Genomic DNA, 21950 nt, shown 5'->3' with positions numbered 1-21950 from the left:
GTAAGGGGCATTACTCTGTGGCATTATGTGTATAAGGTGCTCTACTATGTGGCGTTGCGTAGGACACTACTGTGTCGTCTAATGTGAATAAAGAGCAATAGAGTGTGGTGTAATGTGAATAAGGAGCAATTCAATGTGATGTAATGTGAATAAGGGGCTCTACTGTGAGAAGTAACGTTTATAAGGTAAAGTGATACTACTGTGGGATGTAATATGAATTATGGACACTATCGCATCATCAAATGTGAATAAAGTTGCTGTGTGGCGTAATTGGAATTGGGGTTACTATTGTGCGGCCATGCCCCTTGCCAGCAAAAACACACCCCTTTCTGGGCTGAGCACCAAATGTGCGAACTGTTCAATGTAAGAGGTGCAAGGTCAGAGGCGGAACCAGCGGTGGTGCTAGGGGGCACCAGACAAAATCTTGCCTAGGGCATCATATTGGTTAGAGCTGGCTCTGGCATTACTAATGTGGGGCATATGTGTAAAGTGTATTACTGTGTGGAATTATGTGTATTATGGGCATTACTGTGGAGCATTATGCAGGGTTGAACTGGCCCACAGGGGCACAGGGTAGCCCCCCAGTGGGACCCACTGCCTGAGCGTTACTGGGTCAGATGCAGAACTAGCGGCGGCGCTAGGGGGCTCCAGCCAAAATTTTGCCTAGGGCATCAAATTGGCTAGGGCCGGCTCTGGCTGTACCCACAACAATATATGGTTTTAGCCAAACCCCTTGGTTAATTCAGAATGCACCCATCACATTTTCTGAGTTTTGGCTGCATCTTTCATATGAACTATGCTCCAAAATGAGATACATTCTGGAGCTTGGACCATATAGGCAAAGCCATCTGTAGATGGCTTTGCCGAATAAGAAGCCCATGGGCTCCTATCTCAACGTTCAAAGGGCCCATAGAGCTTTCTTTAAAAAAAAAAAAAAAAAAAAGGAATAAGAACGGGAATCATAAGGCATTTGAAAGGTATCCGTTCAAGATCCCAGCTGTCGGCATCCCGGCAGTTGAAATACCGATACCAGAATCCCAACACCTATGTGAACACAGATGCCAGAATCCTGACCAGGTCAGCATCACGACAACAGAATACAGACAGCCGTGATCCTGAAGGCTAGCATTACCAGTAGCATTAGGTTTAGGAGACACCCAGAGGGGAGGGGGGGGGGGGGGGTTAGGCACTAAGGGGAAAGGGTTAGAGTTAGGCTGCAGTAAAGGAGGGGGGGGGGGGGGGGTAGAATACTTGCCTCTCCCCTGTCGGTATCGTGGCCGTCAGCATACTTTCCAGTGTTTGCATACCGATCCCATTTGAAAGTATATGTGGATTATTAACACAGCAAAAAGGTATAAAGGAGGTACACCATCTAAATTTATGCCATAGTTACTCGCCAAGCACGTAATACAGAGCAGTTTTGAAACATCACATGCAGTTGTTTGCCAGGACTGTAAGAAGAGCTCCCATGCCCTTTTGATATGGACCACTAAGTTAATGAAGTGCAATATCCCCCCTGGCTCACTGTTTTTGTTCAGATTACATTGATTTTCTCTGACGTCCTAGTGGATGCTGGGAACTCCGTAAGGACCATGGGGAATAGCGGGCTCCGAAGGAGGCTGGGCACTCTAGAAAGATCTTAGACTACCTGGTGTGCACTGGCTCCTCCCACTATGACCCTCCTCCAAGCCTCAGTTAGATTTCGCGCCCGGCCAAGGTTGGATGCACACTAGGGGCTCTCCTGAGCTCTTAGAAAGTAATAGTCTTAGATTTTTTTTATTTTCAGTGAGACCTGCTGGCAACAGGCTCACTGCAGCGAGGGACTAAGGGGAGAAGAAGCGAACTCGCCTGCTTGCAGCCGGATTGGGCTTCTTAGGCTACTGGACACCATTAGCTCCAGAGGGATCGACCGCAGGCCCAGCCTTGATGTTCGGTCCCGGAGCCGCGCCGCCGTCCCCCTTACAGAGCCAGAAGCAAGAAGATGGTCCGGAAAATCGGCGGCATGAAGACTCTGTCTTCACCAAGGTAGCGCACAGCACTGCAGCTGTGCGCCATTGCTCCTCTCACACACTTCACACTCCGGTCACTGAGGGTGCAGGGCGCCCTGAGGCAGCAATAAAAACACCTTGGCTGGCTAAAATACCTCAATATATAGCCCCAGGGGCTATATATGAGGTAAATACCCCTGCCAGAATTCCACAAAAACCGGGAGAATAGGCCGCGAAAAAGGGGCGGAGCCTATCTCCTCAGCACACTGGCTCCATTTTTCCCTCACAGCTCCTGCTGGAAGGAAGCTCCCTGGCTCTTCCCTGCAATCTACAGTACCAGTAAGAGGGAAAAGAGAGGGGGGGCATTAAATTTGGCAGTATATATATTTTATTGAAAAGCAGCTATTAGGGGAGTGAGTGAGTGAATATATATATATATATATATATAGCGCTCTGGTGTGTGCTGGCATACTCTTACGCTGTTCCCCCAAAGGGCTTTTTGTGGGTCCTGTCCTCTGTTTGAGCATTCCCTGTGTGTGGGAGTGTGTCGGTACGGCTGTGTCGACATGTTTGAGGAGGATAATGATGTGGAGGGGGAGCAGATGCCTTTAGCAGGGATGTCACCCCCTGGGGGGCAGACACCGGAGTGGATGAGTTTATGGCAGGAAATGAGTGCACGTATAGACTCCTTACATAAAAAAAATTTGACGACATGCCGACTGTGGGACAGCCGAGTCTTCAGCTCGTGCCTGTCCAGGTGTCTCAAAAGTCATCAGGGGCTCTGAAACGCCCGCTATCTCAGATGGCACAAGTAGATGTCGACACGGATACTGACACCAGTGTCGACGACGATGAGTCAAATTTAATGCCCGTTAAGGCCATTCACTGCATGATTGAGGCAATGAAAGGTGTTAAATATTTCTGATTTACATCCAGGTACCACAAAAAAGGGTATTATGTTTGGGGAGAAAAAAAAACTACCTGTAGTTTTTCCCCCGTCAGATGAATTAAATGGTGTGTGAAGAAGCGTGGGCTTCCCCTGATAAGAAATTGGTAATTCCTAAGAAGATACTAATGGCGTTCCCTTTCCCGCCAGAGGATAGGTTACATTGGGAAACACCCCCTAGGGTGGATAAAGCGCTCACACGTTTGTCTAAAAAGGTGGCACTACCGTCCCAGGATACGGCCGCCCTTAAGGAACCTGCTGATAGAAAGCAGGAGGCGATCCTGAAGCCTTTATATACACACTCAGGCATTATACTTAGACCAGCTATTGCGTCAGCATGGATGTGCAGTGCTGCCGCTGCGTGGTCAGATAAACTGTCAGAAAATATTGGCACATTAGACAGAGACACGATTCTGCTAACAATTGACCATATCAAAGACTCAGTCTTATACATGAGAGATGCACAGAGGGAAATCTGCCGGCTGGCATCTAAAGTAAGTGCATTATCCATCTCTGCTAGGAAATGCTTATGGACTCGCCAGTGGACTGGAGATGCAGATTCCAAAAGGCACATGGAAGTTATGCCTTATAAAGGGGAGGAATTATTTGGGGATGGTCTCTCCGACCTAGTTTCCACAGCAACGTCTGGGAAGTCAGCATTTTTACCCCATGGCCCCTCACAGCCTAAGAAGGCGCCATTTTATCAGGTTCAGTCCTTTCGGACCCAGAAAAACAAGCGGGGAAAAGGAGGGTCTTTTCTGTCTAGAGGCAGAGGTAGGGGAAAAAGGCTGCAGCAAACAGCAGGTTCCCAGGAACAAAAGTCCTCCCCCGCTTCCTCTTCCAAGTCCGCCGCATGACGGTGGGGCTCCACAGGCAGAGCCAGGTACGGTGGGGGCCCGCCTCATGAATTTCAGCGATCAGTGGGCTCGCTCACAGGTGGATCCCTGGATCCTTCAAATAGTATCTCAGGGATACAAGCTGGAATTCGAGGCGGCTCCTGTTGAAATATGGACAACAGACTATGGTTTCGTTTATATGCATGTAGTTACCGTACAGGGGCAGCAGATGGCGCTGTATAGTTACAGAGATGTAGTGTTTGTCTGTTGCATATGTTATGTACTTGTTTGTTTTACCTCACATGTGTCTTTCTAGAAGAGTCTCTGAGGGAGAAGGAGATAAGCTGATGATACTGAAACCTGTTGTATTGATCCTGCTATTTCAGTACTATATAAACAAGATATACATCTCAAGTCTCGTTCTGTCTGTATACAAGGTAACTCCTGAGGTGATACTTTATCTAAGGCTCCCCACTGCACACCTATGGTATCGATCCATCGCACTATACCAACAGGTTATGGGCCCAGACTGGAGTCTATACAAGATAAAGTTTTCAGGAGTGCATCCTAAGCAGCATCCAGATCACGAGTCGCACTGCAAGTCCCAGCAGGCGCAGACAGCAGACTGTGTAACGCACAAGAAACAACCCAGGAGAACATTGGAAAGAAAACTGTGAGTAAAACAAGTTTAATACCACAGAAGAATAGAGAGATCTATACAAGGAAGGGTTATGGCAAATTACACAGATCTCAGACTAGCTGCAAGCAAGCTTTCTAATGAGAACTATCAAATATGGAAGTTTAAAGTAGAAATGCTATTAACCAGAGATGATTTATGGGATGTTATAAATGCAGACAGACCTGAAGGAGAGGATCAGCAGTGGATTAAGAAGGACAGACAGGCAAGAGCCACTATAAGTTTACTAGTGGAAGATGAACAGCTTATACACATAAGACAAGAGAGTACAGCTAAAGGCATGTGGTGTGCTTTGCAGAGAGTGCATGAAGGAGCAAGTTTGAACAGCAAACTATTCCTATTAAGAAAATTATATCAAATGAGATTTAATAAAGGCAAGACAATGCAAGAACACATCAGTGCACTACTAGAGATAACCATACAGCTCAGGTCAATGGGAGAAGAAATCAAAAGCAACCACATAGTAGCCATCCTCCTTTGCAGTTTACCAGATACATACAGTGCACTAATAAACGCACTAGAAATGAGACCTGAAGCAGAAATCACACTAGACTTTGTGAAGAACAGGCTCATAGAGGAGTATCAACGCAGAAAGGAGCTTACAGAGTGCAATACTGAAAGTGACACAGAGAAAGCACTTAAAATGGTGGACACTAAGCCACACACCAGGGAAACAAGAGCATGTTTCAGATGCAAGAAAGTGGGTCACCTGAAAAGAGATTGCACCATATGGAAGACAGAGCAGCACAAACCACCAGAAAGATTACACAAACAAAGAGTCAAAGCCACACTTACAGATACAGGAGCACACAATTGGAATGGAACATTTAAAGCGACAGTAACTCAATTATCAGAAAAGTGGTATGTAGACTCAGGAGCGACTAGTCATATGACAAACAACAAGGACTTCTTTACTGAACTTGATTTGAACCATAAAGAAACAATCTACCTAGCAGATGGAACAAATATCATTGCAGAAGGGAAAGGGAATGGTCAATTCCTATGCTCCAAGGGTAATGGCAGCTATGCAGAAATACCCGTAACAGATGTGCTATATGTTCCCAAGCTTGAGGGAGCACTGCTATCAGTAAAGAATCTAGTAGAAAAAGGACTTACTGTAAAGTTTCAGAATAATAAGTGTTTTATCCAAAACGGAAGAGAAACACTAGCTACAGCCAGAATAAAAGAACATTTATACTGTCTGGACATCGCAGCACAGCAGGCAAAGCTGAGTACACAGAAACACGCTGACTGTATTCATAAGTGGCATAGAAGATTAGGACACAGACACCCAGATTGCATAAAGGAAATGCAGAAGAGAGACCTAGCCAGGGATCTCAAAGTGTCAGACTGTTCAGAAATGATGAAGTGTCAATGTTGCATAAAAGCGAAAGCGACAAGGACAACAATTCCTAAGAAAAGTGAAAACAGAGCTTCCAGACCACTAGACCTGGTACATAGTGATGTATGCGGACCTATGAAAACGCGAACCGTAGGAGACAAAAGGTATATGCTGACATTCATTGACGACTACTCAAGGTTCACAGTCACTTATCTAATAAAAAGTAAAGATGAAGTCTTTGAAAAGCTGCAAGACTATGTGAACATGACCAGAAACAGGTTCAAGAGGAATATGCTAACTCTTCGCAGCGACAATGGAGGCGAGTTCACAGGACAGAAAATAGAACGGTACTTAAGAGGACTCGGTATTGAGCATCAGAAGACAGTACCATATACACCAGAGCAAAATGGCGTATCTGAGAGGAAAAACAGATCACTAACAGAAATAAGGTGCATGCTTACAGATTCAGGACTACCTGATAAATATTGGGGTGAAGCAGCAGCAACAGCCACCTATCTTCAAAACAGACTACTTTCCAAAGCAGTAAGGAAGACACCATATGAGCTGTGGCACGGTAAGAAACCCAGCTTAAAGCACATTAGAGTTTTTGGATGCAGAGCCTTCGTTTACATTCCTGCTGAAAAACGAAGCAAGTTGCAGAACCGAGCAGAAGAGGGAGTTCTAGTCGGCTATAGTGAACACTCAAAAGGCTACAGAATCTTAAATCCAAGAACTGGAAAAGTAGTTATAAGCAACAGTGTGACATTCATAGAAGAAACACGAGATGATGTCATAACTCCAGTAGACTCTACTGAAGAAGAAGAAAGCACCAAATTCAAAGAAACAGATGAAGTAGAGATCATTCAAGAAGTTGAAGTACAACACAAGACAAACACCAGCGACACTCATGAGAGTACATCCGAGGGTGTGAGACGCTCTTCAAGAGAAAACAAGGGAAAAGCACCTACACGTTTATCTTACAAAGCAAAAGCCGTTAACATGCAAGAACCTGCATCACGAGAAGTTGCTAAAGGATATTCACAGAAATTTGGAGAAGATTATGATGAAACGTTTGCTCCAGTCGTGAAGCACACTACCATTAGAACCTTACTCCTAACAGCAGCCATAAAGGGTATGAAAGTGAAACATTTCAATGTAAAGACGGCTTTCCTACATGGCGAACTAAAGGAAGATATATACATGGAACAACCACCAGGCTTCGTGAATTCTCAGAACCCAGATCACGTATGTAAACTGAACAAGAGTATATATGGTCTTAAACAAGCAGCAAGAGCATGGAATACAAAGATAAATGGAGTTCTGACAGAAAAGGGATTCATCAGAAGCAAAGCAGACCCATGTCTCTACACAAAGTTGATAGAGGAAAGATGGTTCTATGTATTAATTTACGTGGACGATTTGCTAGTTTGTTTCGAACAAGAAGGGGACGAAGTTGAATTGTTACAAGAACTAAACCGTCAGTTTGAAACAAAAGACCTCGGCCACATAACGCATTACTTGGGAATGCAAATCTCAAGAGAAGGTGATGAAACATTCACACTAAGTCAAGAAGTGGTATGGTTAATGCAACTACTATCAGACCTAGGAATGCCTCAAGAAGAACCTATCAAGATATATGAGGATAATCAAGGATGCATTGCATTAGCGCAAACAGAAAGAGTGAACCCAAGAACCAAGCACATTGATGTCAAGCATCACTTCCTGAGGGATCTACAGGAACAAGGTCTTATAGAGTTGAACTATTGCCCAACAGAAGATATGACAGCTGATATCATGACTAAGCCTCTTACCAGAGAGAGACATTGGAGACTTACGTCAAAGATGGGTCTAACTGAAGAAACCCAGTCTGTTGAGAAGGGGTGTTGAAATATGGACAACAGACTATGGTTTCGTTTATATGCATGTAGTTACCGTACAGGGGCAGCAGATGGCGCTGTATAGTTACAGAGATGTAGTGTTTGTCTGTTGCATATGTTATGTACTTGTTTGTTTTACCTCACATGTGTCTTTCTAGAAGAGTCTCTGAGGGAGAAGGAGATAAGCTGATGATACTGAAACCTGTTGTATTGATCCTGCTATTTCAGTACTATATAAACAAGATATACATCTCAAGTCTCGTTCTGTCTGTATACAAGGTAACTCCTGAGGTGATACTTTATCGAAGGCTCCCCACTGCACACCTATGGTATCGATCCATCGCACTATACCAACAGCTCCACCCCACCGGTTCCTAAAATCTGCCTTGCCGATTGCTCCCTCAGACAGGGAGGCGGTGCTAGCAGCGATTCACAAGCTGTATTCCCAGCAGGTGATAATCAGGGTACCCCTACTTCAACAAGGCCGGGGTTACTATTCCACACTATTTGTGGTGCCGAAACCGGACGGTTCGGTGAGACCCATTTTAAATTTGAAATCCTTGAACACATACATAAAAAAATTCAAGTTCAAGATGGAATCGCTCAGGGCGTTTATTGCAAGCCTGGACGCGGGCGATTACATGGTATCCCTGGACATCAAGGAAGCTTACCTGCATGTCCCCATTTACAATCCTCACCAGGAGTACCTCAGATTTGTGGTACAGGATTGCCATTACCAATTCCAGACGCTGCCGTTTGGACTCTCCACGGCACCGAGGGTATTTACCAAGGTTATGGCGGAAATGATGATACTCCTTCGAAAAAAGGGAGTTTTAATTATCCCATACTTGGACGATCTCCTAATAAAAGGCACGATCCAAGGAACAGTTGTTAGTGGGAGTAGCACTATCTCAGGAAGTGCTGCGCCAGCACGGCTGGATTCTGAATATCCCAAAGTCACAGCTGGTCCCTACGACACGTCTAATGTTCCTGGGAATGATTCTGGACACAGTCCAGAAAAAAGTGTTTCTCCCGGAGGAGAAAGCCAGGGAGTTGTCTTCTCTAGTCAGAGACCTCCTAAAACCAAAACAGGTATCGGTGCATCACTGCACGCGGGTCCTGGGAAAGATGGTAGCTTCTTACGAAGCAATTCCATTCGGCAGGTTCCATGCCAGAATTTTTCAGTGGGACCTGTTGGACAAGTGGTCCGAATCGCATCTTCAGATGCATCGCTTGATAACCCTGTCCCCAAGAACCAGGGTGTCTCTTCTGTGGTGGCTGCAGAGTGCTCATCTTCTGGAGGGCCGCAGATTCGGCATACAGGACTGGGTCCTGGTGACCACGGATGCCAGCCTACGAGGCTGGGGGGCAGTCACAAAGGGAAGAAACTTCCAAGGACTATGGTCAAGTCAGGAGACTGCCCTTCACATAAATATTCTGGAACTAAGGGCCATTTACAATGCCCTAAGTCAAGCAAAATCCCTGCTCCTACACCAGCCGGTGCTGATCCAGTCAGACAACATCACGGCAGTCGCCCATGTAAATCGACAGGGCGGCACAAGAAGCAGGATGGCAATGGCAGAAGCCACAAGAATTCTCCGATGGGCGGAGAATCATGTACTAGCACTGTCAGCAGTGTTCATCCCGGGAGGGACAACTGGGAAGCAGACTCTCAGCAGGCACGACCTCCACCCGGGAGAGTGGGGACTTCATCCAGAAGTCTTCCAAATGATTGTAAATCAATGGGGTCGTCCACAGGTGGACATGATGGCGTCCCGCCTAAACAAAAAACGAGAGGTATTGCGCCAGGTCAAGAGACCCTCAGGCGATAGCTGTGGACGCTCTAGTGACACCGTGGGTGTACCGGTCAGTTTATGTGTTCCCTCCTCTACCTCTCATACCAAAGGTATTGAGAATAATAAGAAAGCGAGGAGTAAACACAATTCTCGTGGTTCCGGATTGGCCAAGAAGAGCGTGGTACCCGGAACTTCAAGAGATGATCTCAGAGGACCCGTGGTCTCTGCCGCTCAGACAAGACCTGCTACAGCAGGGGCCCTGTCTGTTCCAAGACTTACCGCGGCTGCGTTTGACGGCATGGCGGTTGAACGCCGGATCCTGAAGGAAAAGGGCATTCCGGAGGAAGTCATTCCTACGCTTATTAAAGCCAGGAAAGAGGTCACAGCAACTCATTATCACCGCATATGGCGGAAGTATGTTGCATGGTGTGAGGCCGAAAAGGCCCCAACGGAGGAATTTCAACTAGGTCGATTTCTGCATTTCCTGCAAGCAGGAGTAAATATGGGCCTAAAACTGGGCTCCATTAAGGTACAGATCTCGGCTCTGTCGATTTTCTTTCAAAAAGAACTAGCTTCAGTACCTGAAGTTCAGACATTTGTTAAAGGAGTGCTGCATATTCAGCCCCAGTTTGTGCCCCCTGTGGCACCTTGGGATCTCAACGTGGTGAGTTTCTTAAAATCACATTGGTTTGAACCACTAAAAACCGTGGATCTGAAATCTCACGTGGAAGGTGGTTATGTTATTGGCCTTGGCTTCTGCCAGGCGAGTATCAGAATTGGCGGCTTTGTCCTGTAAAAGCCCTTATCTGATTTTCCATATGGATAGGGCAGAATTGAGGACTCGTCCCCAGTTTCTCCCAAAGGTGGTGTCAGCGTTTCACCTGAACCAGCCTATTGTGGTGCCTGCGGCTACTAGGGACTTGGAGGACTCCAAGTTGCTAGACGTTGTCAGGGAACTGAAAATATATGTTTCCAGAACGGCTAGAGTCAGAAAATCTGACTCGCTGTTTATCCTATATGCACCCAACAAGCTGGGTGCTCCTGCTTCTAAGCAGACTATTGCTCGTTGGATTTGTAACACAATTCAGCTTGCACATTCTGTGGCAGGCCTGCCACAGCCAAAATCTGTCAATGCCCATTCCACAAGGAAGGTGGGCTCATCTTGGGCGGCTGCCCGAGGGGTCTCGGCTTTACAACTTTGTCGAGCTGCTACTTGGTCAGGGGCAAACACATTTGCAAAATTCTATAAATTTGATACCCTGGCTGAGGAGGACCTGGAGTTCTCTCATTCGGTGTTGCAGAGTCATCCGCACTCTCCCGCCCGTTTGGGAGCTTTGGTATAATCCCCATGGTCCTTATGGAGTTCCCAGCATCCACTAGGACGTCAGAGAAAATAAGAATTTACTCACCGGTAATTCTATTTCTCTTAGTCCGTAGTGGATGCTGGGCGCCCATCCCAAGTGCGGTTTATCTGCAATACTTGTACATAGTTACTGTTAACTAAATCGGGTTATTGTTGAGCCATCTGTTGAGAGGCTCTGTTGTTTCATACTGTTAACTGGGTTTCATATCACGAGTTGTACGGTGTGATTGGTGTGGCTGGTATGAGTCTTACCCGGGATTCAAAATCCTTCCTTATTGTGTACGCTCGTCCGGGCATAGTATCCTAACTGAGGCTTGGAGGAGGGTCATAGTGGGAGGAGCCAGTGCACACCAGGTAGTCTAAGATCTTTCTAGAGTGCCCAGCCTCCTTCAGAGCCCACTATTCCCCATGGTCCTTACGGAGTTCCCAGCATCCACTACGGACTACGAGAAATAGAATTACCGGTGAGTAAATTCTTATTTTTTTGGCATGGGAACTTGTGCTACAGCTGTTCAGCAAAATATTTTGATCTGTTCACTTGCAAAGCTACATCAGTCACTTGAGTATTAACAATTTTCTTCCATGTCCTTATCTTGCCATAAGCGTTTCTATAATGGGTGCACACGGGACCCTGGGTCCGGGGGGGGGGGGGGGGGGGGGGGGGTCCCACACCGCACCCATATATTATACATTGAGTGCTGCGGACCTGCAGACACAAGTCACTTGGAAAATAGCTACCGTGGCCATTTGAGAGATTTGCGCATGCGCAGTGATTATTAAACTATTGGGTGTGGTTCGTTTTATCGACAGTGTCTAGGTCGACAATGTTTAGGTCAACCACTATAGGTCGACAGTCACTAAGTCGACATGGATGGAAGGTCGACAGGGTTTCTAGGTCGACAGGTCTAAAGGTCGACATGAGGATTTTTTTTTTTGGTGTCGTTTTCTTCGTAAAGTGACCGGGATCCCAAATTAGTGCACCGCGTCCCCTCGCTCGCCATGCTTCGGGCATGGTGCCTTCGCTCCGCTACCGCTTCGCTCAGCACACTTTACCGTTCCAATCGTAGTCCACGTGGATCGTTAAGTATGAAAAACTAAAATGTGAAAAACTCATGTCGACCTTTAGACCTGTCGACCTAGCACGTCGACCTAGAAACCCTGTTGACCTTCCATCCATGTCGACCTAGTGACTGTCGACCTATAGTGGTCGACCTAAACATTGTCGACCTAGACACTGTCGATCTTCAGACCGGATCCCAAGCTATTAGCCACCTGATTGAACATATGACCATTTTTTTTTTTAGCTATTTGCACATCATTTATGCATACCTCCCGAGTGCCAACCATACCAGCAGTACAGTCCCAATTTGAAGGAATCGTACCACCTCATGATCGGGACAACATTTTGCAGATCACTGAACAGATTCCCATTCTAGGGCTGGCCACCAACAGTTACAAGCCAAAATAAGATTTTACTCACCGGTAAATCTATTTTTCGTAGTCCGTAGTGGATGCTGGGAACTCCGTAAGGACCATGGGGAATAGACGGGCTCCGCAGGAGACTGGGCACTCCAAAAGAAAGATTAGGTACTATCTGGTGTGCACTGGCTCCTCCCTCTATGCCCCTCCTCCAGACCTCTGTTAGGACACTGTGCCCGGAAGAGCTGACACAATAAGGAAGGATTTTGAATCCTGGGTAAGACTCATACCAGCCACACCGTATAACTCGTGATACTATACCCAGTTAACAGTATGAAATATAACTGAGCCTCTCAGATGGCTCAACAATAACCCTTTAGTTAGGCAATAACTATGTACAAGTATTGCAGACAATCCGCACTTGGGATGGGCGCCCAGCATCCACTACGGACTACGAGAAATAGATTTACCGGTGAGTAAAATCTTATTTTCTCTGACGTCCTAGTGGATGCTGGGAACTCCGTAAGGACCATGGGGATTATACCAAAGCTCCCAAACGGGCGGGAGAGTGCGGATGACTCTGCAGCACCGAATGAGAGAACTCAAGGTCCTCCTCAGCCAGGGTATCAAATTTGTAGAATTTAGCAAACGTGTTTGCCCCTGACCAAGTTGCAGCTCGGCAAAGTTGTAAAGCCGAGACCCCTCGGGCAGCCGCCCAAGATGAGCCCACTTTCCTCGTGGAATGGGCTGTTACTGATTTAGGATGCAGCAATCCAGCCGCAGAATGCTCCAGCTGAATTGTGCTACAAATTCAGCGAGCAATAGTCTGCTTAGAAGCAGGAGCACCTATTTTGTTGGGTGCCTACAGGATAAAAACGAGTCAGTTTTCCTGACTCCAGCCGTCCTGGAAATATAACATTTTAAGGCCCCGACTACGTCCAGTAACTTGGAATCTTCCAAGTCCCTAGTAGCCGCAGGCACTACAATAGGTTGGTTCAAGTGAAAAGCTGATACCACCTTAGGGAGAAACTGGGGACGAGTCCTCCATTCTGCCCTATCTATATGGAAAATCAGATAAGGGCTTTTACATGACAAAGCCGCCAATTCTGACACACGCCTGGCCGAAGCCAAGGCCAATAACATGACCACTTTCCACGTGAGATATTTCAAATCCACAGTTTTAAGTGGCTCAAACCAATGTGATTTTAAGAAACTCACCACGTTGAGATCCCAAGGTGCCACAGAAGGCACAAAAAAAAAGGGCTGAATATGTAGCACTCCCTTTACAAATGTCTGAACTCCAGGCAGTGAAGCCAGTTCTTTCTGGAAGAAAATCGACAGAGGCGAAATCTGGACCTTAATGGAACCCAAATTTAGGCCCATAGTCACTCCTGACTGTAGGAAGTGCAGAAAACGACCCAACTGAAATTCCTCTGTTGGGGCCTTCCTGGCCTCACACCACGCAACATATTTTCGCCAAATACGGTTATAATGGTTTGCGGTTACTTCTTTCCTGGCTTTTATCAGCGTAGGAATGACTTCCTCCGGAATGCCCTTTTGCTTTAGGATCCGGAATTCAACCGCCATGCCGTCCAACGCAGCCGCGGTAAGTCTTGGAACAGACAGGGCCCCTGCTGTAGCAGATCCTGTCTGAGCGGTAGAGGCCATGGGTCCTCTGATATTATTTCTTGAAGTTCTGGGTACCAAGCTCTTCTTGGCCCATCCGGAACCACGAGTATCGTTCTTACTCCTCGTTTTCTTATTATTCTCAGTACCTTTGGTATGAGAGGCAGAGGAGGGAATACATAAACCGACTGGTACACCCACGGTGTCACTAGAGCGTCCACAGCTATTGCCTGAGGGTCCCTTAACCTGGCGCAATATCTAGTTTTTTGTTTAGGCGGGACGCCATCATGTCCACCTGTGGCCTTTCCCAGCGGTTTACCAACAGTTGGAAGACTTCTGGATGAAGTCCCCACTCTCCCGGGTGTCGGTCGTGTCTGCTTCCCAGTTGTGCACTCCCGGAATGAACACTGCTGACAGTGCTAAGACGTGATTTTCCGCCCATCAGAGAATCCTTGTGGCTTCTGCCATCGCCATCCTGCTTCTTATGCCGCCCTGTCGGTTTACATGGGCGACTGCCGTGATGTTGTCTGATTGGATCAGTACCGGCTGGTTTTGAAGCAGAGGCCTTGCCAGACTTAGGGCATTGTAAATGGCCCTCAGTTCCAGAATATTTATGTGTAGGGACGACTCCTGACTTGACCAAAGTCCTTGGAAATTTCTTCCCTGTGTGACTGCCCCCCCAGCCTCGAAGGCTGGCATCCGTGGTTACCAGGACCCAGTCCTGTATGCCGAATCTTCGGCCCTCTTGAAGATGAGCACTCTGCAGCCACCACAGTAGAGATAACCCTGTCTCCAAGGACCAGGGTATCAGCCGATGCATCTGAAGATGCGATTCCGACCACTTGTCCAAGAGGTCCCACTGAAAGGTTCTTGCATGGAACCTGCCGAATGGAATTTTGCTTCGTAAGAAGCTACCAATTTTCCCAGGACTCGTGTGCAGTGATGCACCGATACCTGTTTTGGTTTCAGGAGGTCTCTGACTAGAGATGACAGCTCCTTGGCTTTCTCCCGCGGGAGAAACACTTTTTTCTGTTCTGTGTCCAGAACCATCCCCAGGAACAGCAGGCGTGTGGTAGGAACCAGCTGTGACTTTGGAATGTATAGAATCCATCCGTGCTGTTGTAGCACTTCCCGAGATAGTGCTACTCCGACCAACAACTGCTCCATGGACCTCGCCTTTATAAGGAGATCGTCCAAGTACGGGATAATTAAAAACTCCCTTTTTTCGAAGGAGTATTAACATTTCTGCCATTACCTTGGTAAAGACACTCGGTGCCGTGGACAGTCCAAACGGCAGTGTTTGGAATTGGTAATGGCAATCCTGTACCACAAATCTGAGGTACTCCTGGTGAGGATGGTAAATGGGGACATGTAGGTAAGCATCCTTGATGTCCAGGGATACCATGTAATCCCCCTCCTCCAGGCTTGCAATAACCGCCCTGAGCGATTCCATCTTGAACTTGAATTTTTTTATGTATGTGTTCAAGGACTTCAAATTTAAAATGGGTCTCACCGAACCATCCGGTTTCGGTACCACAAACAGTGTGGAATAGTAACCCCGTCCTTGTTGAAGTAGGGGCACCTTGACTATCACCTGCTGGGAATACAGCTTGTGAATTGCCTCTAGCACAGCCTCCCTGCCTGAGGGAGTTGTCGGCAAGGCAGATTTGAGGAAACGGCGGGGGGGAGACGCCTCGAATTCCAGCCTGTACCCCTGAGATACTACTTGAAGGATCCAGGGATCCACCTGTGAGCGAGCCCACTGATCGCTGAAATTTTTGAGGCGGCCCCCCACCGTACCTCCTGTGGAGCCCCCGCGTCATGCGGTGGACTCAAAGGAAGTGGGGGAAGAATTTTGATTCTGGGAACTGGCTGACTGGTGCAGCTTTTTCCCCGATTCCCTCGTCTCTGTGCAGAAAGGAAGCGCCTTTGACCCGCTTGCTTTTCTGAAGCCGAAAGGACTGTACCTGATAATACAGTGCTTTCTTAGGCTGTGAGGAAACCTGAGGTAAAAATGTTTCTTCCCAGCTGTTGCTGTGGATACGAGGTCCCAGAGACCATCCCCAAACAATTCCTCACCCTTATAAGGCTCTATGTGCCTTTTAAAGTCAGCATCACCTGTCCAGTGTCGGGTCTCTAATACCCTCCTGACAGAATGGACATTGCATTAATTCTGGATGACAGCCGGCAAAATATCCCTCTGTGCATCCCTCATATATAAGACGTCTTATGTTCGCAAAATAGTATCCCTGTTTGACAGGGTTACAGACCACGCTGCAGCAGCACTATCTGCCGGTCTCAGTCTAGTACCTGAATGTGTAAATACAGACTTCAGGATAGCCTCCTGCTTTTTATCAGCAGGTACCTTCAAAGTGGCCGTATCCTAAGACGGCAGTGCCACCTTTTTTGACAAACGTGTGAGCGCCTTATCCACCCTAGGGGATATCTCCCAGCGTAACTTATCCTCTGGCGGGAAAAGGTACGCCATCAGTAACTTTTTAGAAATTATCAGTTTCTTATCGGGGGAACCCACGCTTTTTCACACTTCATTCACTCATTGGATGGGGGAACAAAACACTGCCTGCTTTTTCTCCTCTAACATAAAACCCTTTTTTAGTGGTACTTGGGTTAATGTCAGAAATGTGTAACATTTTTTATTGCCGGGATCATGTAACGGATGTTCCTAGTGGATTGTGTACATGTCTCAACCTCGTCGACACTGGAGTCAGACTCTGTGTCGACATCTTGTCTGCCATCTGAGGGAGCGGGCGTTTTTGAGCCCCTGATGGCCTTTGAGACGCCTGGGCAGGCGCAGGCTGAGAAGCCAGCTGTCCCATAGCCGTTACGTCATCCAGCCTTTTATGTAAGGAGTTGACACTGTCGGTTAATACCTTCCACCTATCCATCCACTCTGGTGTCGGCCCACAGGGGGCGACATCCCATTTATCGGCATCTGCTCCGCCTCCACATAAGCCTCCTCATCAAACATGTCGACACAGCCGTACCGACACACCGCACACACACAGGGAATGCTCTGACTGAGGACAGGACCCCACACAGCCCTTTTGGGAGACAGAGAGAGAGTATGCCAGCACACACCAGAGCGCTATATAATGTAGGGAATGGGATAAACACTATCACTGAGTGAATTTTCCCCAATAGCTGCTTGTATAAACAATATTGCGCCTAAATTTAGTGCCCCCTCTCTCTTTTTAACCCTTTGAGCCTGAAAACTACAGGGGAGAGCCGTCTTCCAGCTACACTGTGAAGAGAAAATGGCGCCAGTGTGCCGAGGGAGATAGCTCCGCCCCTTTTTCGCGGTCTTTTCTCCCGCTTTTTTATGGATTCTGGCAGGGGTAATTATCACATATATAGCCTCTGGGGCTATATATTGTGATTATTTTGCCAGCCAAGGTGTATTTATTGCTGCTCAGGGCGCCCCCCCCCCCAGCGCCCTGCACCCTCAGTGACCGGAGTGTGAAGTGTGCATGAGGAGCAATGGCGCACAGCTGCAGTGCTGTGCGCTACCTTGGTGAAGACTTAAGTCTTCTGCCGCCGATTTTCCGGACCATCTTCATGCTTCTGGCTCTGTAAGGGGGACGGCGGCGCGGCTCCGGGAACGAACACCAAGGACGGGTCCTGCGGTCGATCCCTCTGGAGCTAATGGTGTCCAGTAGCCTAAGAAGCCCAAGCTAGCTGCAAGCAGGTAGGTTCGCTACTTCTCCCCTTAGTCCCTCGTTGCAGTGAGCCTGTTGCCAGCAGGTCTCACTGTAAAATAAAAAAACTAACATATACTTTCTTTCTAGGAGCTCAGGAGAGCCCCTAGTGTGCATCCAGCTCGGCCGGGCACAGAAATCTAACTGAGGTCTGGAGGAGGGGCATAGAGGGAGGAGCCAGTGCACACCAGATAGTACCTAATCTTTCTTTTGGAGTACCCAGTCTCCTGCGGAGCCCGTCTATTCCCCATGGTCCTTACGGAGTTCCCAGCATCCACTAGGACGTCAGAGAAAAATGGTTATACACTTAACCTCCAATGAAAGATTGTTTTGCCATTGATGACAGTGACCAGAGCCGGCCCTAACCAATATGATGCCCTAGGCAAGATTTTGGCTGGTGCCCCCTAGCACCACCGCTGGTTCCGCCTCTGACCTTGCACCTCTTTCCCAGCACCATCACCCCTCACCCATAGCAGTCTTTATTTTGGTGTTTGTACCCCCTATATTTTAAATAGGAACAGTTTGCACATTTGGCGCACAGCCCAAAAAGGGGTGTATTTTTGCTGGCAAGAGGCATGGCCACACAATAGTAACCCCAATTCCAATTACGCCACACAGTACTGCACCTTTATTCACATTTGATCATGTGATAGTGTCCATAATTCATATTACATCCCACAGTAGTATCACTTTACCTTAAACATTACTCCTCACAGTAGAGCCCCTTATTCACATTACATCACACTGAATTGCTCCTTATTCACATTACACCACACCATATTGCTCTTTATTCACAATAGATGACACAGTAGTGCCCTTTCTATACGCAACGCCACATAGTAGAGCACCTTATACACAATGCCACACATTAGTAATGCATTTATACACATAATTCCCCTTACACATATGACACACATTATTAATGTCCTTATAAACATAATGCTCCTTACACATTATGACAACCTTTATTAATGCCCTTTTACACATAATGTCCCTTACACATATGCCGTACATTATTAATGCTCTTATACACATAATGACACACAGTGCCCCCTACACATATGTTGCACATTAATGCAGTTTTACATGACACACATAATGCTCCTTACACATATTCCGAACACTACTACCATGCACAACCAACCCACTCACATGCACACAGCACTCACACTGTGACCTCTGCCTCTGCTTGGATACAGATGTATCCAATCAAATCTTGCCTCAATGCTAACGCCGGGCATCATTTTTTATGAAAATGCATCTTATTTGCATTGCTATGTGGCTAGGATGCACAAGCAGCTTCTGTTGATTAAACTGATATGCAGCATGCCTATATACTGTGTGAGACTGTGGCTGTATCTGCATATGAAATGCTACACACAGAATATAGGCATGCTGCATATCATTTTAATCAGCAGAAGCTTCTGATGCCCCTAGGCATATCAAATGCCCTAGGCAATTGCCTAGTTTGCCTATACCTATGGCCGGCTCTGACAGTGACACAATGGTTCTACACCATTGACAGTACAGAGTCCCCCACCCCCATTTTCTTTTCTGCTTGGTGTTGGGACAGTCTAGCTCCACCCCACAATGCACCCATGCAGCCCTGCCCTCATCCCAGTGATTAATACAGCAGGGCTGACCATCGTGGGAGAAACCATTGGATTGTTCCCTTGTAGATGGTTTTATATAATGAAGGTTAACCAGCGACAGTCATCCATAACCCATTCATCATTGCAACACCCTGTATGTTTTGCATGAAGCATACAGAAATCAGACAAGGCCATCACCCGGTCTTATTGTAGAGGGGCCAACACCACACCTAGGGTGAGTGCAATCAATGCTATATGGGGCAGCATCACCTTTTTTGGAAGTCAACATTAAGTATACTCATAGGAAAGGTAACTTGTGGGTCCCAACCTGTTGTGGAACTACAAATCACAGCCAGAAGTTTGCATTGTCCATGCTGGGATGAGTAGTTCCACAGAGATCCTGTACTTTAGCTATAATAGGGCAAACCCAAGGGACTGGGATAGAACTATAACCCTCAAATCAAATTGTGACTGTCCCTCACCTTGAACTCGCGGCTGTGCTGGGGAGTGTACTCCAAGATCCAGAGGGAAAGCAGGATCGTGGCCAAGTGCTCAGTCACGTCCTTGCGGTCCTGGCCGTGATGTTAGTGAAGCAGGTGTTGCCGTGGCCGGACCTGCCGAGCACCCTGGGGCTGGGAGGGGGGAGCTGCAGAGAGGCCAGCTAGCTGTGGGCCAGGGAGCACTTGGGTGAAGGCAGCCCGTACAGCTTCTTCCCTACTGCTTCTCGTCAGGGCAGCGCTGGACACCAGCTACTCTAAACTCCAGCTTCCGCTCCGGAGGCACCGCACACACAGAGGTACAGCTGGGCAGTGAGCAGTATTATTCTGGGTTGGCGGCTTTATTGGGCTGGCAGGCGGTAAGCGGCCAGCGGCAGGTGGTAGTGAGTGGCAGAGAGCGACGCCGATTTCAGCAGCGCCCTCACAGGTCTGGCGCTCAACCCAGCCACGTAGTCGGCATATGCGCTGGGCCTGCATGTGACACAGGGGTGCCCCCTGTCCAGATCTGCTCACTGCCAGTGTTGGGAGGCACATCATGGCAGAATAAACTATAAATTAAAAACACTTTTGAGATCTTGCGCAGAAATAAACAGATGCCCCAAATGGGAAACTTCAGGGGATATTTATCAACGCTCATAGAGAGAAAGTACCAGACACTAGCTGTCACTTTTCAAACACAGCCTGTAAGAGGGGAGTTAAAAGCTGACTGGTCAGTACTTTATCACTCTCCAAGCTATGATAAATTCTCAACTATATTGTAAAAGCTGGTTACAGTCTGGAGAGTTGCTAAAGATTATACTGCCCTTTGTTTGCAATGGTTTCTGTACCTTAACTACTTGGGGTCTACTCTATTCATGAAGCAAAAAATAAAAAGAAGGGGTGGAGAAGTGAGCCTGTGGAGAAGTTACCCATAGCAACTAATCAGCTGCTCCATACAATTGTATAGTATGCAAATTAGAAAAGGTTTCTTGGGCAACATCACCACACTTTCCACGGCGTCATGAATAGACCCAATTATAAAATGTAAGATATCCCCACTATGTATGAAGTGTAAACTCAGAGATAGTGCTAGCAGCAACATTTGTGAAAGACTTCTCCTGGGAAATTGACACTGCACAATACATAGGGGAAGGATCAGATCATGGGGGGTAATTCTGAGTTGATCGCAGAAGGAAATTTTTTAGCAGCTGGGCAAAACCATGTGCACTGCAGGGGAAGCAGATATAACATGTGCAGAGAGAGATAGATTTGGGTGTGGGGAGTTAAATCTGCAATCTAAATTGCAGTGTAAAAATAAAGCAGCCAGTATTTACCCTGCACAGAAACAAAATAACCCACCCAAATCTAACTTTCTGCACATGTTATATCTGCCCCCCCTGCAGTGCACATGGTTTTGCCCAAATGCTAAAAGATTTCCTGCTGCGATCAACTTGGAATTAACCCCATAGTCCCCATTGATAATAGAGACTGATTTGCAGCACTAGTTAAACTTCTGCAGGAGTTATTTCCGTGAAATCTCCTGCATTGGGTAATTAGTAAATAGCAACAACTCTTAACATTATGTAGAAATTGCCATTTCTACCTCATTTTATAAATTTAACATAAGAAGCAGAAGGTGGTGGTGGGGGACTGGAGGAGAACACTTGATAAATAGGTCCCTTAGAAGCACATTTATACCAAGATACACAAAATAGACCCAAATAAAACCCACAAGTCTACGTAGAAAATACATACCAATAATTTTATGAAACCAATTTCTACCTCAATAATGGACAGATTAACACAAAACTTACCAAACATGTTAAACAATGCCATACTCCACAAATACACTCTCCAAAGCCCTCTCTGGACCTCTTTGATTTGTTTTATATACTGCACCACTTCACCCTCTAAGCAGCTGATTACAGCAAGCCTCACCTGGGTGGGAAGAAGCACTAGCAGTGTCCAATCACAGGACTTGTTGGACTTTTGCTCCTTTAACTCTACAGATTCTGACATTTTGTTGGTGAAATAGGCATTTATGCAGGTCACTTTCCCAAGGCCTCAGAATTTCTTTCTATACTTTGGCAATTGTATGACTGTTTTACACTTTTGATCACTGCATGCCTACCTTATACTCTGATCGGATGAGCACCGCATGCCTACCTTATCCTCTGATGGTATGAGCACTGCATGCCTGCTTTGTACTCTGATGGGATGAGCAGCACTGCATGCTGTATTTTACTCTGATGGGATGAGCACTGCATGTCTGCCTT

The 21950-nt window shown here is 46.9% G+C and overlaps 1 protein-coding gene across 1 annotated transcript in view; it reads right to left on the bottom strand.

Annotated features, from left to right (window-relative positions):
- Window positions 1-21693, bottom strand: part of LOC134958819 (actin nucleation-promoting factor WASL-like) — a 36568-nt gene extending 14875 nt beyond the window's left edge. Inside the window, exon 1 of the mRNA XM_063941537.1 lies at window positions 21489-21693. Within this exon, the coding sequence (XP_063797607.1) occupies window positions 21489-21693 (205 nt within the window). The remainder of the gene's footprint in view (window positions 1-21488) is intronic.
- Between the last annotated feature and the right edge of the window lie 257 nt (window positions 21694-21950).

The sequence above is a fragment of the Pseudophryne corroboree genome, chromosome 9, assembly GCF_028390025.1.
Source record: "Pseudophryne corroboree isolate aPseCor3 chromosome 9, aPseCor3.hap2, whole genome shotgun sequence".
Lineage (NCBI taxonomy): Eukaryota > Metazoa > Chordata > Amphibia > Anura > Myobatrachidae > Pseudophryne > Pseudophryne corroboree.
Note: the sequence above shows the minus strand (reverse complement) of the source record. Positions and strands in the feature narration are given on the sequence as shown.